The 18320-nt window shown below is 45.5% G+C and overlaps 1 protein-coding gene across 6 annotated transcripts in view; it reads left to right on the top strand.

Annotated features, from left to right (window-relative positions):
* The first annotated feature begins 1379 nt into the window (after positions 1 to 1379).
* Positions 1380 to 18320, top strand: part of Ablim3 (actin binding LIM protein family member 3) — a 109907-nt gene continuing 92966 nt past the window's right edge. For 3 of the 6 annotated variants that reach the window (XR_009228290.1, XM_058584229.1, XM_058584227.1), the window contains exons 1-2: positions 1380 to 1545; positions 1900 to 1999. Coding sequence is in view for 5 of the 6 variants with exons in the window: in XM_058584229.1 (XP_058440212.1) it covers positions 1987 to 1999 (13 nt within the window). In the remaining variant the exon portion in view is untranslated. Of the gene's footprint in view, positions 1546 to 1633; positions 2000 to 18320 lie in introns of those variants that run through there. The other 3 variants (XM_046460294.2, XM_046460293.2, XM_058584230.1) reach the window with 2 other exon arrangements.

Raw genomic sequence — 18320 nt, 5'->3', positions numbered from 1 at the left:
TGAAAATGACTGTGAAGAGGTTAGAGCTATTTTTGCTTCCACCCCACTGGAAAAAAACCCAAAATCTTAAAAGCTATCAAAATGTGTTCCAAATCCACTGACCTTCAATTTACCTAAAGATTCTTTAATTGCTATCATGCTTTGGGGTCATGAGCCATATTAATATTTTCCACTTTGTGTAAGATAGAAATACTGGACTTAATCTAAAAAGTGTTCTTTCTCTAGTTTTAAGAGTGTGGCTACTTTACCTTCCCTGATACGCCAGACTCTAGTGCACTGAATCACTCTTACACAGAACTGAGCTAAAATTGAGATCTGGTCCAGGTCTGCCAAAAAATGCTGAGTGTCATAGATCAGATAACTCAGCTTCTCTGGCCCACTGTTTCCTTGTCTAATAGTTGAGGGTATGAGTGTTCATAGTTGTTTCTTTCTTTTTTTTTTTTTAATTCTGCCTGTGTTCTTCATTAATGTCATCATTTCTATGGATAGGGATTTTCCCAATCTTGTTTTTCAACACTCGAAAGTCACACTTCATTTATCATGAATTACTTTCAGAAGGTGGAGGTTTTAGTAGGAACAGGAATGTAAAGAACCCCACCCTATTTTGGTCAATTGCGACTAAAAATATTCAAAAAATAAATCTCTATGATACACGCCTATTAGAACTAATTACCAAAATAACAATAATAATAATTTGGGGTAAGAACTAGTTGACCATACAAAAACTAGGGTGGATCCGTGAGTTTAGTCATGAGGTCACATACTACTGCTTTCCTCAAAGTGGGAAATGCCTGGGTGGAGGTGCCCAGTCTACCTTAGAGCTGTGTAGTATGAAAGTCTAAAAAGATCTGTTGATACCTACTGTTCTAGGTAGTTGGGGGTAGGAGGTTAACCCTGCTGGCAAGACCATTCCTTCATGGAACTAATGTTCTAGTAAGAAAGAGATGAATCAGTGCTAAGAAGGGGCACGAAGAGAAAGGGTGGAAAGTGGGGACATAGGTACAAGGCTATGGGAATCCTCGATACCTCACGCACCGGTCCAGCCGCCTTCTTCAGGGGACGAAGACCAGGCCCACACAGCAGTGACAAGCTCAAGACTAGACTGCACCCAGCTTCTCAGCACCAGGGCTGGAGTGGGAACCCTCTTCTCGCAAAGTCTTTCCTTCTCAGCCCCTCCCAAGAAGTTTCTTTCCCTCTCGTGGTCTAGCCTGTAGATCCAGTATCAAGAGAGGGAAAAGAAGCACTCAAGCATCCTCTTGTTGGCCCCAGGACACCAGGGTCCCATTGCAAGCCCCAGGCCCCCAGGAGCCAGGCAGAAGCCCAGCGGGGCGGGGCCTCGAACTCGCGCCCGCGCGTCCAGCAGGTGGCAGCAGCGAGCGGCCGCGCCCCCCGTGCTGCCAGCCCGTGAGCCCTCATCATGGATGGCGAGCTCTCCTATTTCGCTTGGCTCGCCCTGGAATCCCAGACCCCAGACGACGGGCAGGATTCATGAGCCGGTCGCAGGGGCCGGGGCAGGAGCCTCTGGCTCCAGACGCTGGCCGAGAGGTGGGTCCCGGGGCGGGTCGCTGCTCCCCGAGGCCGGGCGGGGACGCGCTGCCCCCGCCCTGCCTCCCTGTGGTCCACACCCCCTTTGGGCTCCGGAGCCGCTGGGCTGGAATAGTGCGGGGTGCGCGCGAGCAGGCGCTGCCAGCCCCGCTGCTGCCCGGTGTTCGGGTCCCGGGCGCGGGGGCACCAGGCCGCCGGTGTCCTCCCCGCCTCCTCTCCTTCCTGCTCTCACCTGCGCCTATTAGTCCACTCGCCTTCAAGGCCAGTGGCTCCAGCCCAGGCGGAGAGGGGACAGCAGAGGGAGAGAGCACCTGAGGATACAGAGCTGGCCCTGGACTGCCTTTTCACCCCCAGGTGATGAGTGAGGTCGAGAGAACGGAAGATTTAAAAAGCAACCGGGGCCTCCGTATTGAATGAAAGACCCAGTGCAAAGGCATCACCATGAACACGAGCAGTAAGTGGATCCTCCTCTCCTTTGCCATGGGAACAGGGGTGGGGGCGGGAGGTGCAGGAGCCTGCGCGGGGCTGCCTGGAAGGAAGAAGGAAGCCTGGCATCTGCGTGGACATCTGACCTCGGACTCCTTTGGGTGCTTTCTGAGCCCTCTGACTGAGGAATGGTTTTGGGGTCTGGCTTTTCGTGATGATTTTGCTAATGTTTAGTCAGCGGCGCCAGTTGCCTCTGTCGGAAAGGCTGCTGCTGTCTCCTTCTAGCAATGCCTGGGAAGGCCTAGGCAGCAGTATGTGGCCATTGTCTGATGTGGGGGCTCCAAGAGACCTCTCTGCACACATCTGGAAAGCCGTGGAGCTCTTATCCATGATCTGCCGAGAGCAGGGAAGCTGGCTTGAGGATGGGTGGGCATGGACAGGCAATGGGATAGAAAAGAACAATTTGATAAACAAATCTTCATGAAGCCACCTTTGAGTCTGGAGGCTGTGAAAGATCCAGTTCCTATGTCCCTCAACCTGGTGAGGCCAGGGCTGGTTTCTCTACCTACCACAAGCTTGTTGGCCACCCTGAGAAACCCAGAAAGGACAAGCCCTTGGGGCCATATTTCTAACATGCCAGAGGCCATAAGTCTTACAGAACCAGAACCAGACATTTTGCTTCTGGCTTGGGCCTCTGCTACAGAGAAATGCATTCAGCAAGACAAGGAGGCAGTCTCTGTCTTCAGTATAGTCCCCTGACTATGAGCACAAATTGGTACCTTGGGAGGGCACAAATGGGTTCAAGTCTCACTCTCCTGGCCCTGTTGTGAGCTTGGCTTGTCTAGGTCACTCCAGCATCAGTTGGAGGGTGTTGATCCAGAGGACCCCTACCAACATTCACTTCCCTGGATCTCTGACTTTGTTATTAGTCCCAACTCTGCATTTCAGATTGTTCATCTGTAACATCATAGAGGTTGTTAGAGACGCGTCTAATCTAAAAATCTACTTTTTTTTTTTCTGAAATAGCTAGAACTGAAGCAGGGCCAAGAAAAATCAGTACCTTACTGAGACCTTACTCAGCCCAAACCCACTATTTCCTCACCCTCCCTCCATTTCAAGGCCGTTGGCATAGAGAAGAGGAAAACAAAACAAAAGCCACTGAGATGGAAATGAAATATATTTATTTACTATGTGTTTGTGTGACTCATCTCTGCTGTCTTCCTTTGTGTATTGCATATCTATGCTAAGAAAGAGAGTGAGCCTGGACTCCCTCTGCATTTTACAGCCCAAAATTTTGCCTCTTGATTTCGACTGTCTAGAAGGATGGCCTCCTACCAAGCTCAGGAAAGGAGCAAAACCCTGTAAACCCATTCACACATGTTTGCATCTGTGTGCTTGCAGGCAAATAAAGATGTGAATTACTGTCAGTTTTTGCTATCTCTAGGGGTGAAAAAAAGAAAAAAATGTATTTATGGAAGTCTTTTTCCACTAAATGATAAAAGAGAAAAACAGCTCTTCTATTTTTCACAGAACTAAGGAGGGCAATAAGCGACTGATTCTGCACTTTTCAAAAAGAAACTCTTGGTAGCAACACTGAGTATTCCTGTAAGAAGGAAGTAGAGATTTTCCTTTTATTTTTTATTATTTTATAACAATCAAGAGAGTTGAATACTGCAGAAGATGAGGACTGGCAAAAATGCCATTCCAGCTTCACCTACTTCCTCTAAGCAGGGAGAGTGTTTATTCTGCAGGAGTGGGAGAAAATAAACAACAATGGCCCAGGTAGCCTCAGGAGTCCCTGAGTTCCCCATGAGAGGAAATGCTTCTGTGAGTGGTTACCTGGGGGGACACTGTGGGGGAGTCTCAGGTTCAGGGCTTTGCCACTGGACTCAATCATTATTGAGGTTCCTCCCAACTCTGAGAGTCTGCAAATGGAGAGACTAGAAATCAGACCTCACAGGAAGGACAAGGCCATGAGGTCACTGGGACAGAGCATTGACAGGAGGTCCTTAGCAGACCTGATGTAAGCAAAATGCTCCCCTTTGAGAAGTGAAATTTCTTCTGATTCTCACACCGGAAATTGTCCCTAGTAGAAACTCCTACTTAGTTTCTGTCTTCCACTTCCAGTCATGGGGACCTTGCTCCTCCCCCCCCCCAGCTATGGCCAGGCACTTTCCTGCTGCCTTTCAACCAAATTCTCCCACCAGAGCTGGGGCATGGTATTATTATTCCCCTTGAGTAGGTGACTTCGTAGCTAGTATGTGGTAACTTCAAGTCATACTGTTAACTGTTGGCTTGTGAAAGGTGTTGGGAAGTGTAATGTTTAATAGTGGGTACAATCCCTAATCAGTGGTTCAAATGCCAACACTCAAGAGCAGATGAATCTCGAGCTTGTTTCTAAATTCCTAATCACTTCATCTGGAGAAGAGCAAGGGTTGTAGTCTTTGGGCAACTATAAGAGTTGATAGGGCTCAGGCCCTGGAGTCAGGGTGTCCTGAGTTCTGTTCTTTTTCTTAGCTGTGTGGTTTTCAGCAGAGTTGTCTCACCTGCAAAAATTAGAAGGGAATGTAGACTAAATGTTCATGTTTCATGTAAAATACCAAGAGGGGGACCTTCGCTGTGGACATGTCCACAATGGGATGGTCAGGCCACCACAGTTACTCTGGTGATCACTGGGGCCATTAGTCACTGTTGACTTTAGGACATTAGCAAGGAGGCCAGTCAACCTTGAAGATCTCACACCTTCACTATGAATTGAGAAGCATACCCGGAGTGTAATTTTTGAGGATTGAATAGGATTATAAGGAGGAAATGCTTTGTGAAAATGTGTAAACTGTTGTTCTTAGTAAGAAAACCATTTCTCAGTGACAGGAATAGGAACAGGCTCAGTCAGTGACTCCCCAGTGTGAATTTTTAGAATCCTTTCTTCTGAATTCACACTGAGCATCAGTAGGCTAAACAGCAGGCACTTGGGAGACAGGGGTTAACTTGGGGTAGATAGAACAGGGTGGCAGACAGACCTGTTCTGGCCCCCAGAGCCAATGAGGGAGGGGGAAGGAGGGAGACTCAAAAGGCAGGAGCAGGCCACCAAGCTTCAGGAAGCCCGAGCTCCTACCGAGGTCTCCACTTCCTTGGGTGAAGGACTCCAGAGGAGGGCAAGGTAAGCAGGTCAGGGGTGGCACTTTGACTTCTTGGGGTACCTCCATCATCTGGCCCTTCTTTCCTCTTCCATGCTCCCAACCGAATTCCAAGACCTGTCATCTGTCTCCTGACCTCCTGGGGCAGCCCATAACTGGTCTCCCATCACCCACTCCAGCACCTCCTGTCCTCCCCGTCCACTCTCTGCAGTACTCTCTGTGGGGTTCACAGCCTGTCCTTTCTTAACAGCCCCGCCTCTTCCACGTAGCACCATTCTCCCCGCACCTGTTCCAATTGCCTCTTTCCATTCCCTCTAAAGCCTTGCTCCTGCCCACTCTTCTTGGGAAGTCCCCTCCTCACACAGCACCAGCCCAGCTCCTCACCCCCCAGAGCTGCAGAAGTCCTCCCCAGCCTCCCAGTCCAGCTAAACACCCCCTCAGGTATGCCCACAGTACATCTTGCCCTTTCCTTCAGAGCCTGGTCTCTGTCATTACACACTCATCCATGTGGTGAATGCATTGAAGCCCATCTCCCTAAACAGTCAACTCTACAAAAGCTTTGGCTTGTAGCTGTGGTCTGCAGCCCCCAGCCATGATGCATCCTGGGATGTTTCTTTATGCCAGTTTGTACATCGGCCATTTTCATGAACCCAGACCACTCCATCTCACCCAGTTCAGATCCACAGGGGCACCATCCATCAAATGTACAAGTTCTCAGGCAACCATCAATCTTTCGTTATTCCCTCTTGTCTCTCCCATTCCTAGGTTGACACCAGGAGTTCCAAAACCAAGGGAGCCTAGGTAAACCCCAGTGAGCCAAAAGCCCTGATCTGTGTCCTATAAAATGTTATGCTCCTCACCCACAATTCCCAGAGCACCTGAATGCTATGGCTTTCCTATGTACAAAGCCCAGGGCTGTTCATCCTCAGGATTGGGTAAGCATCGTGTGTACCATGGACAATGGTATCATCCATCCTCCCTGGTTTCATAGGCTTTCTCCTGCCTCTGAACCTTTCAATGCCTCTGGCTCTTTCTTCACTGTGGATTGGCATGCTGTTAAATTACTTTTCTTGCAACAGACTTTGCTTTTGTTTAAGAGGGTATTCAAGGACCACGTAACCCCACAAAGGTTTCACAGGACACTAAGAACCTGAGCTTTGTCATATAGATTCCTGAGTTCAAATTCAGGATCTATGATGTATTCTGTGCTCTTGGACAGAACAGATTATTTCTCTGAGCCTGAATTTTATCCTGTATAAAAATGTGAGCGATAAAATGCCAACATGCAAGGTTCTTGTGAGGATCAAGTGGAATACCATGGGTCTCAAGCAAGTGGAGTTGAATCCAAGGTTGAGTTGACATTGAGTCAAGCAAAGTTCTGAAATGACAGTATCATAAAAACCAAAATCTCTGATTGAAAATTTGCCTGTTTTACTGGTACAGTAGCCAGTGCAGGGTTTTGTACATAGGAAAGCCATTAACCTAACAGGAAAATCATTAACCTGGTGTTGTATATGACTTAGGTTGAAAATGGCAAAATAGGAACTTAAGATCTTAAGTGAAGCCGAGCATGGTGGCACATGCCTGTAATCCCAGCAGCTCAGGAGGCTGAGGTAGAAGGATCATGAGTTCAAAGCCAGCCTCAGCAACTTAGTGAGGAACTCAGGGACACCTTGTCTTTAAATAAAATACTTTTTTAAAAGGTCTGGGGATGTGTCTCCGTGGTTGAGCATCCCTGGGTTCAATCCCTGGTACCAAAAACAACAACAAGGTCCTAAGGAAGAGACAGTGGCTCTGGTTCAGAAAAGGTATGAGAACCAGGATTTGGGAGGTCATAAGGTAGAAATTGGGGGAAAGAGCCTTTAGAAAATAGACTGCACAGCCTAGAGCCTGCTCCTGCTATAGGATGGAGGAGAAGAGGATCCTTTCAGCTAGGGTCCGGGCAGGGCTGGGGAGGACCTCAGTTGAAGAACTCTTCCCATGTGTGCAGGAAGGGTGTAGGAAAGCAAACAAGGAGAAGCAGGGGCGGCCCACTACTAGGAGGCCTATTACCCACTTCCCCACAACTTGCCCCAGCATGAAGGGGTGAAAGAAGGAGCCCAGAGACCCAGATGGCTGTGGGGTAAGGGCTACCTGACCGGACCCTTGGCCCTTGGCTCCAGGAAGGCAGCAGCCCAATTCCAGGGAAGGAGCCTGAAGGTAAATATCCTGACCTCTCTCCTTCCTTCCCATAATGGACTCCCTGTTGGCCCCATTTAACCAGAATCCAGAGGACCAAGAAGGCAGTTGACCCCCGTGATGGTGCCTCCCAGGGTATAGCGTAGGTAGGAATGAGGCCAGTGGGTCTGGAATAGACAAGGGGTTTCAGAAGAGAGGACACCCATGGTAGAGCATGGTAGAGCAAGGTAGACTTCCTCTGTCAATGTCAGGAGCTCTAAGGATTCCTTAAGAAAAGGTCCTATTCTAGACACAAGCACAGGAGTGAACCTTAAATCTGTAAAACAGATAAAATTGAGGTGATGGTACCTTATGAAGAGAGAAGAGTTTTTTCTTGGCGGGATGGTGTTTAAACAGTGCTTCCCAAATGAATGAAGCGACTATAGACAAATGATCACTTGAGACTGAGGGGGCTTCCAGGAATAATGTAAGCAACAATCTTAAAATCATCCAACATGAGTATAACGCATCTCTGAAAATCACAATGTGATTTCAAGAGCACTTGGATTACATACAGGAAGTGATATCAATTCTGAACTCCAACTTTCCTATCTGGCAAAAGCTTTATCTTGCTGAGATAGCATCTGCTGTGGTGAATGGTCACCAACTGGCCCTCGCCCAATGTTAGCCAAAGACCATTGTGAAAGAATAGAAAATAGCCAGAAGTATGTGAGTGCCTTTGACTTTAGGGGTATTTTGCCAAGTGAATTGTCATCCTGTGGTTCTTAAGGGCACAGACTGGAGTGAGATGGCTGGGTTTAAATTCCATCCCTGCCCCTTACCTGCTGAGTGTCCTTGGTCAAGTCACTTGCCTTCTCTGTACCTCAATTCTTCATCTTTAATGATGATCAGTGGGGTGGATAATAGTGCCTCTCTCATGGAGCCATTATCAAAAATAAATAAGTTTGTACTTGTGAATTGCTAAAACCAGTGCCTGGCATATTGCAAGTATTCATAATATGACTAAAATTAGTATATGTTAGTTTATGAGGGCAAAGTATTACAAACTTGGTGATTTAAACAACAGGAATATATGGTTTCACAGTTTTGGAGGCTAAACATCCAAAATCAATCGTTGGCAGCAGTGGTTCCTTCTGAAGGTCTCTGTCCAGCTTGTGGTTCTTCTCCCTATATCTTCAGCTCTTCCCTCTGTGTGTGTCTGTGTCCAGATTTTCCCTTTTTGGTAAGGACACTGGTCATATTGGATTAGGGCCCATACTAATGACCTCATTTTAACTTGATTAGCTCAGTAAAGACTATCTCCAAATAAAGTCACATTCTGAGAAAGTAGGTGTCAGGACTTCAATGTATGAATTTGAAGGGGACACAATTCAGTCTCCTACATCGTTTCTGTTAAGGAAATGACTATTTGAGGAGAACATTCTCCTACTGGTGTGGCTTCCCCCCTGAATACCAGCAACTCCCCAGGGCTAGTGTCAGATGCTGACAGTTAATTATTAGATACAAATGTCACAAAAGCCATCCACCTATTCCTGATGTTGAAATACTAATTTTGTCATCCCTTATGGACACAGGTGGACCCTCTTCCTGTGAGCCTGAAAGGAAGAGTTCACATGTCAGAGGGCCCCCACATGGGAGGACTGCCGGTGACTTAGTGTGTCACAGGCGGTCTGTGTGCTGGAACACACTCCCACCCATGCCCACACAGGTCATTATGCATAGCTGTGGTGTTAGGATAACACAAGGGAATTTACAGGCAAGGTACTGGTTTTCAATCTCCTTAGTCCCTGGGGAATAAGAATTGGATCATTTGTTCACCCAATAAATATTTATTGAGTATAGGTCTGCACCAGGTATGATACTGAGGACATGGAAGCAAATAGAACCAACATGGTTCTTCTTTCAAGGACCAAACAGGTGGGCAAAATGTTCCCCTTGTGGTCAGCATCATAGGACATGTTTTATTTGCCCTATGCCAAGCGTTGAATAAATTTGAATTATTACCAACATTGAGAAATTGGGAAATCAAAACTGGGATTTCTAGCTTCTCTTAGAAAAACAAAACCATGAACCTGCAGCCCTATTTTCCTAGGTGACAGTGATCAGTAGGCGTGCTAGCTTTGGACGGGCATATAGCCATCTCTGCTTTGCCACCGTAGCTGACACTTCCTATTAAATTACACAATGACAGCTTAATATTTTTTTTACATTACCTTGTCACTGTTGGCATCTGAATTTTTGAACCCCAGTCTGGTAGATGACCCATATAACATCAAATGTGGAGAAGAGATGGAGAAACTGCAGCTGATCTGTTAGATTGTGGGAGAAGGTCCTGTCTGGAGTGGGCAATTGATTAACACTGCCCTGCTACTGAAGTGCTCTCCAAGGGAGCAAAACCCCACTCCAGGACCTGATTTCCCAGCTGGCCCATTCCCAGAAGGGCAATATCATATCCTACAGGATAAGGCTGAGTATATTACAGGACACACAGTGTCCTGCCTCCAATTGGCTTTAAGGAACCTAGTAGTGGGAGAAGGGGCCTAGAGCAAAGGAGACGATTCTGGCTCAGAGATCCTAGCTGTGGGAACCTTTTCCAGCTCAAGAGAAGACATTTGAGAGGCTGAACCATTCCATGGTTGTTCTGACATAGAGAAAATGTGTGGTCTGGTTGAGGACATATAGTCAGTAGCATGAACTCTGTGTCAACAAGGTCAGCGGAAATAGCCAACCCACCAGAAGCAGTGCTGGAAGGCTACAGCAGTGATCTCACGTGGTCATCAAAGACCTTTCCTAGGACATAATTTCTTCCACTGAAAGCGTATTCTTCCCCATTCCCATGGAGAAAAATCAAGATAGCAACTAACTCACAGAAGCGAAACACAGTGCCCGGTACCAAGCAAGTGCTCAAAAGATATTTGATGAATTAATTCATTAATGGAAAAAAAAAAAACTGCTCTCTCTGCTAAGCCCTAGGATAAAGATAATAAATGTATTTCTATGAAGCCATAGGTTCATCTTTCTGACTTTCCACTGAGATTCTAATATGGATAGCCCAGGGCTCTTCAAATTCAACCTAAATTGGATAAACTTGTTCTCCTTTTAAAAAAAGAAAAGAAAAACATGTTTCAGCTCTTATGGAGCCAATTGATCCATAGAACCTCCATCTACTGAGTCGTCTAAGTTAGGTGAGAAGCAGTCCTCTTCCACATTTCCCTTTCCTCCACGCTCCCATGTTCTGTCTTTCACCACATCTGGTTACTTGTTCCTCTAAAGCATGTCTTTATGTCTTCGCCTCCTCCACCCCCATCACTTCCCAGCATCCACAACACCAAACAGGGCAGCCATGGGAGAAAGAGGATGAGGAAGGTGAGGCTGATCAAAAACTCAGCAAGAGCCAATAAAGCAATGTGGGCTGCTAAAAAATGTGCTTTGGGGCTTTGTGGACTTAAGGAAATCAGAGCAACAATCTGCAGAATTCCAATTAGACTCTTTCTAAAGCATTATGTTCAGGAAGGACAGTGCTCAATGGGTGCATGCCTGGGAAGGAGTGACCAGGTGGAAGGACTTGAATCCTGCTAGGGAGAGAGCATTGAAGACAGCAGTCAGCTCCACTCAGTGGTCTATCTGCCTGAGAGTGTGGATGATCCCTTGTCAATTTCAAAGGACGCTACTGGGTTATGCCAGCTCCCTAGACATCTTCAGGCCTCTTTCCTAAGTGTCTCATCCGTCAGACAAGGGGTACCTACAGGCTCCGTATTGCTGTTCCAGACTGTGGTTTCTGCTCATATGCTTGTACACCAGCCCCACCCCATCTCCTGGCTGAATTCCACTCTCTCCTGCTTGTATTTCCAAAGCCTCTTCCTTGCATCTGCTTAATTTTGTGCAAAGCACAGGTCTTTCTCCATGGGCTGTTATCTCTTGCCCTTACCAGCAGGGCCAATGAAACGACTGCTTTGCAATAGTCTAATGACACCGTTGATCTATTTTAAGCACCTGAAGCACACTCCACCAAGTGTCAATCTCCCTGCTACAAGCTGCTCTCAGCATGCAAGAGCAGGGGCTGCCCAAGGTCTGTTCCTGCATTTTGAGATCTGGGGACACAGCCCAGGGATCTCAGCCCTGCCTGTCTGAAAGTGGTCTAAGGTAACCATGACATTAGATATTTTCACAGCCAGCATGAGTCATTCTGGAAAAAGAATTGCCTGTGATGTCAGGTTTGTATGGTTCAGGCACCTTAGGCAACCATAAATCCCTCTTTCAAAGGGCAGAGATGGAACCTGGTACTGACACAGTGGGGAAAAGGGACCTGGCAGGCAGCATTTCTGAAGCAAAGAGAAGTCTAACCCCATTAGAGATGCCTTAACCGGGGACTAGATTTTTTTCTTGCCCTCATAGTCCAGAGACATTTTTCCCCCATGCTAGGCTATCTGAATGCAGATGTTTAGCATTTGCATTTACCTTATTTAATTCTCACAGCAATCCTATGTGGACCTTCCCTGAATTCTATATCTAAGGAAAGTCCCCACATTACATTGGATCTCGCTATTCTTCATAGAACTAGCCACAGTCAATAATTATTTTGTTCATTAGCCCACTGATTTCATTTGCATCTCTTATCTACATCATACTCTAAGTTCCATGGTGGCTATGTGACAAACCTGCCTGTTTTGCTCACTGTCAAGTCCTTCGAACACAATGGTATTTGCTGGGGAGTGATGCTCCCTACAACAGCACTGGAACACAGGCCAACCTCCTCACTGGCATTAGCCCACTTTTCCTTCCCCAAAGTCTTGTGAAGGAGATGCTAATATTATTCTCATTTTACAGAAAGGAAATGGACTCAAGAAGCAACAGTTAGGTCCAAATCTCAAATTTAAAAGAGAACCTTGAGTGAATGTATGAAAGAATGAATCAAATGGGGAATATTTCAGTATCTTCATTTTTATATGAAAGAAAAATGAGTCTCAGGTAAATCAGTTGTACAAGGTCGAGTGAGCAAAACAGCAGTGACGCTAATATCTAAGCTATGTCCATCTGACTCAAGGACCTCCTTTCCCTCCTACCTGCTCCTCCTTTTCACCATCTTTCCCAGTTTTTCCTGTGATGAGGGCACCAGGGGAACACATGTGGGATGGCTGGTCTTGCAGGCAGATGCCCCAGCACTCTTTGCTCATTCCATTACCTCACTCAATGTTTTCTTTTATTCCAGCTCCTGAGTCCTGGCCCCTTAGGTTGGAACTGGGGTCCAGAGCAAAATACAGAGGCATAAAGCATTTGGGGAAGTGTCGGGAAGATCAGTTTGTGTATAATTTATAGGGTGTAAGAAACTAAGGCTATGGGCTTGGTGAGGATCAGATCTTTGAGAGTTTTAGATTCCAGACTCAAGAGTATTTGTTACAATTGACAGTGAGGAGTCCTGAGAGGTTTTGAGCCAAGTTGTGACCCGACCAGGGCTGTGCATTATTTAGGAAGATCTCCTGGCAACACAGAACTGATGCATCACAGAGCCCAGAGGCAGAGGGAGGTGGGGGGAATGCAGTAGAGCAGTGTGAGTGGACAATAGAGAGTATGGGCAGGCAGCAAGGATGAGTGGCACTGGTTCTGCTGCCCAGGTCAGCGTCACTGCCCTCAGGCCCATGGTGGACCTGTTATCTGATTCTGATTTCTGGGACTGTGCAAACTGATCCTTTGAACACTAGGCTACTGACCCAGTTGAGAAGCCTAGAGAGTGTGTTTAGTAAGTGCTTGAGCTGTGTGGGCAGACGCCTGGGTCCAGTTTCCAGCTTGGACACTTACTAGCTATGAGGTTGTCAGGGAGTTGCTTGACCTCCCCTAGCCTATGCCTCAGTCTCCTCTCAGGGTGGGAATAAAAGGTGAGCACTGAGTGAGAGAGTGGATGTAAGATGCTTAACCCAGTGCCTAGAAGGTGGAAGAATGCTCCTTAATGATTGGTAGTGATAAAGTGATGAAATATATGTGAATGTATTAGAAAAACTTTCAATTATACAAAGTAATCACCATGTGATATTGGCTTGATACTGTCACCTCTGGATCATTCCAATAGGAATGGGGAACAGAGGCATCTAGTAAGAACCCAGGACTTAGCTAAAATTTAAGGAGTATTTTATTATGTGTCAGACCCATTCTAAACACTTTCCATATATAATCTTTTTTGATTCCAAACATGAATCAGGGGTGAAGCTGATGTTGTAGAGGGCAAGTATAAACTTGACAAGTCTATCCATCACTAGTCCTGTTCACTGTTACATCAATACACAAAAATCAATTCAGGATAGATCATAAGCCTAAATAAACTAAAAGCTAAAATTATACAGCTCCTAGAAGAAAATAATGAGTATCTTGTGACCTTAAGGTAGGCAATAACTTTCTAGACACTAAAATCAATAAAAATTGGTAAGAATTCTCACCAACACATTATGAAAGAACATACACAGATGGTGAATATGCACATCAGGGAAAGGCAAATTAAAACCCCTTGTTTACACCAACCCAGTGGCTGAAAATTTTCATACATTTCTGTGGAAATGTAAAATGGTACAGCAACTTTGGAAAGCTGTTTGGTTGTTTCATAAGAATTTGATAAGCGCCTACTTGTGATCCAGCAACGCCTTTCTTAGCTATTTACTCATGAGTGATGAAAACATAACCTGCAAAAAGATTTATGCAAGAATGTTCCTGGCATCTTAATTCATAATAGCCCAAAGCTAGAAACATCCCAAATGCTCACCTACAGAAAAATAGATAATCAAAGTGTGTTGTATTTACACAATGAGTTACTATTTAACAATAAAAAGTGGCCAACTATCGATACACACCTTGCCTGCCACAACATTAATGAATCACGAAAATGCTGGGTGAAAGAAGCCAGACATAAAAGTGCATAGTGAAATTGACCAAATTATGTTATGTGCATGTGTAAATATATCACAGTGAATCACACTATTCTGTCTAATCATATTGTACCAATAAAAAAAAGATGTTAGAGAAAAGTATACATACTGTATGATTCCATTTATATAAAGTTCAAGAACAGACAAAACTAATCTGTGTGAACAGAAATCACAATGATTGCTTTGGGTTGGGAGAGGAGTGGCTGATTACAAAAGATTGCAGCAAATTATCTGGAGTGATGGAAATATACCCACATGATTATATCCTGTTTCTGTATGTGTCAAAATTCTTTGTATTTAAGATCTGTGTGTTTTTTGTTACTGTAAATTGTACCCAATTGTGTGTGTGTGTGTGTGTGTGTGTGTGTGTGTCCCCTCAGAAGTCTATGCTTGGAAGCAGAACTGACTACAAATCTTAGCCCAGCTGCTAAGTGTAGGACCTGTGAGGCTTATTTTCTCCTCACTTCCATGGGTCCATGCCAACAGCCTGGCTTCCCTCAAATGGGTATTTCTACTATACCACCTCTAAAAGTTTTTGCTAAATCTTTAAGCATCATACAAATCAAGAGCCACCTCTCCAACTCATCTTTTGCTGCTCTCCCTGGTCCCTGTGTTCCAGCCATGCTGGTCTGGGGCTCACCACCTTCTCTTCAGCCTCAGGTCCTCTGCATGTGCCATTCTCCACTGGATAGTGCTTCCCCTTGGTCTTCTAAAGCTGGCTCCCCACCCTCCACCCTATCATTGCAGTCTCAGCTGAAATATTTTACCTTCAGATTATCTGTCCTCCTTACGCATTTCCTTCATTCTACTTTCCCCATTTTATAAATACCTGTTTGTTTAATTACTCATCATGGATCTTTTCCCATGAAATTATAAACTCCCAAAGGATAGGAAATTGGGCTGCTCTACTCGGTAGTGTATCTGCAGTCCCTAGCACATAGAAATTATCCAGTAAATATTGATGAATAAATAATTGGGCCAATGCACATGAGCTTTAGCATGTGGACTTTGTAATCTTGTACGGAGTGGGGACTTTCTGTTTGGAGTCAGGTCTTCCCTGGGGCTTGGTGGGTACCCAAAAGAGTGACACCAGGATTAAGCTTATCTGGGAAAGCTTTTTGTGTCAAGGGACTCAGGGAAATCTTAGGACATCCTGTTCTTAGGAAGACCCGGATGCTTTCTATTTATAACTATGCTGCGTGGTTCCTCTGTTGGGCTACAATCTGGGGGTTCTACGTGCATCTCCAGGTTGAAAGAATTCTGAAGCACAAACAGAGTAACAACATAACACATGGGAATTATCCACCATTCCCTGGGCTCTCCTCATCCCAAACCCAGCAGTGCACCCAAGAGCAAGTGGAATGAATAAATGTCCCTATTTGTCTTCTTGTTCAGCACCTTTCAGTCCTCTGGCCAGTTATGGGCCTCTTAGTCCTAATTCCCTTAATATGTTTCCCTACTAAACAGACCACCTTTTTGGGGGGATTTTCTGGATCTGAATGTCTCTGCCCTTACTGAGGTCATTTCTCACCAAGTTAACCCCAGGTCCAGAAGCTGCCCTTGAACCTAGGGCAACTGGGCATCCCCCATAGCTAATCTGCTCAGGAATCTGAAACCTTCTGTTGGCAGCTGGAATGTGTGTGCTGACCCAGATTATTTTGGCATTATGACATCAGTGCTATGGGGAAATACTCCTGAACTGGTAGCAAAGTCCACTTGAGAGTACAAACTTTAAAGAATGCTTTGGGGAAAATCCATGGTGCTTTAAACTAGGTGAGAAGTCCACCCTTCCTCCCACCTGCTTCCTACATTGACAAAATTCTGCTTCCTCTCTTCCTGCCTGTCCCTTAAAATCTGTATTCTTCGCAATAGGTAATGTCAGTAAGCCCTTTATGTGAGTGGGATTTGAGGCTTCTGTGTTTCTCATTTGAGAATCATCCTGTGCCAATGAGTTTGGGCCTCTGGCCCACATGTTAATTATTGTACCAGAGTTCCTGGAGTCAAGTGAGGACAGGATGCCTCTTTAACTATGGGAGAGATATTTTGATAGGATTTTTGGTTGTTGTTGTTTTTGGGTTTTTTTTTTTGCATTAATCTATCTTATAGAGGCTGAGCAAGTAAAAATAATTGTCTGCTTCATTAATATCTACCCCTTTCTTAACACCATACTTAGCAGAGATTTGAGAACCAAATGTTAATGAATCTCTTGCTGTTTCTTAAACTTGTACTGACAATAATCTTTTTTTTTCCTGCCAGTAGTGCCAGGAAAATCCTCCAATGTTTTAGGGAGCAGAATGGTAGAAGGGGTCTGCTGTGTGCATATGGGTATGGATGGCATATGTGTAGAAAAGGAAGCTCACTACGGAGGCCTGTGTTGGCGTCTGGCACATCTCTTCAGCTTCCTGTGCCTCAGTCTGCTCACCCATTGAACAGGTGGAGTGATCCTTGCCTCACCCGCCTCGTGTAGCTGGTGACAACCAAATGAGGCAAAGGATAAGAAGCTTCAGTCAGCCTCTGTTTTGCTAGTTATTAAACAGATGCCCTCTTTCCTTGGCTGTTCTTTGAGAGAAAGAGAAGCCAGCAAAGATTTGAATACATATTTTTTTGCACCAGGGATTGAACCCAGGGGTACTTAACCACTCTGCCACATCCCCAACCCTTTTGGTATTTTATTTAGAAACCTTGTTTCTAAAGACCTTGCTAAGTTGCCAAGGCTGGCTTTGAACTCACGATTCTTCTGCCTCAGCCTCCTGAGCCACTGGGATTACAGGCATGCACCACTGCACTCAGCTAAATTGCTTTTTTCTTCTTTTGGTTGCTGGATATATTTCTTTTAACCAAATTTAATACAGAATCTGAGCACAAAGCAAATCTGGCTTTATTTGGGTTACAGGTAAATGGGGCAATGTCAAGAGTCAGTTCACTATGGGTCTAATATGTTCATATGCGTCTGTTCTAATTTCAAATATTTTATCCCCTTATTGGGCCATGCATCTGATCATATATTTCAGTGCCTTATTCAGAAAGCATGGTCTATATAACTAAGTGATGATAAAAAGAGACACAGGACAGTAACCATAGGAGAGAGGCTTTGCTGCTTCTCTTTGTGTCTGGAAGGGCAATGAGCAATCCAGACCAAAAAGAAAGAACTCTTTCATCACACCCAGCAGAGCAGGTAACTGGTTTGGGCCAACAGGCCCAGAATGTCACCCTTCAGCTCCTTTTACAGCTCCCAGATGAGCAATCTGGCACAAGGGCTTAGAGGTGTCTAGGTTGGGAAGAAAATCCTGTGTACCTCTCAGAGGCCTCTTTTTTACCACTCCCCTCGTGCATGCTCTGGACACATGGCAGCTCCTCCTGAGACAGGTTCTACCAATGGCTAACCTGACACAGGCAGCAGGGCCTGAGCAGTCAGGACCTCTCCCCACTGACAGCCTCTGCCATGGGGTGCATTTTCCAGGATGTGGAACTAGAAGCAATGTCTCCTTTGCAATGGGAATCTCCTGGTAAACAAAGGGAGCAGGAAGCATTGGAGGGAAAAGAAAGAAGGCAAGTGTGACTGCTGGGTGGAGACAGGTTCTGAGATGAGGCTGAGAAGGCTAACAGAGGCTGGATTGCACAAGACCTTGTAGATATTGGCAGGGAGTCTCACTTCATCCCAAGAGTGAGGTGAAGCCTTTGAATGGTGTTAAATGCCCCTGGAGGTGATGGGAGTCGGGGTTAAGCATCACTGGATTTACATTTTGAAAGCATCACTCTGGCTACTGTTTGGAGAATGAGTGGGGAAAGGAAACCTGTAAGGATCTGTTGGATCCTCCAGGCAGAGGATTATGGGGATGGGAGTAGGAGTAGGTAGGGCAAGGTGGCTTCTACTCTCCGGCCATTCCATGGTCCTGGTTCTGAGTCCTTGGAATCTTTTATATCCTTTGTATACTACTTAAAATAAGTGATTTTGAGCCTATATTAGATTGTATTTTGTTATGTTGGAGATCGAACCCAGGGCCTCATGAATTCTAGATGAGTGCTGTACCACTGAGCTACCTCCCCATCCCTGGAATCTATATTAGTTTGTTAGAGCTGCCATAATAAAATACCATATAACAGGTGACTTAAACAATAGAAA

This window comes from Marmota monax, unplaced genomic scaffold (assembly GCF_021218885.2).
Source record: "Marmota monax isolate L192 unplaced genomic scaffold, Marmota_monax_Labrador192_F-V1.1 WCK01_AAM20220418_F8-fsc00006, whole genome shotgun sequence".
NCBI lineage: Eukaryota > Metazoa > Chordata > Mammalia > Rodentia > Sciuridae > Marmota > Marmota monax.
Note: the sequence above shows the minus strand (reverse complement) of the source record. Positions and strands in the feature narration are given on the sequence as shown.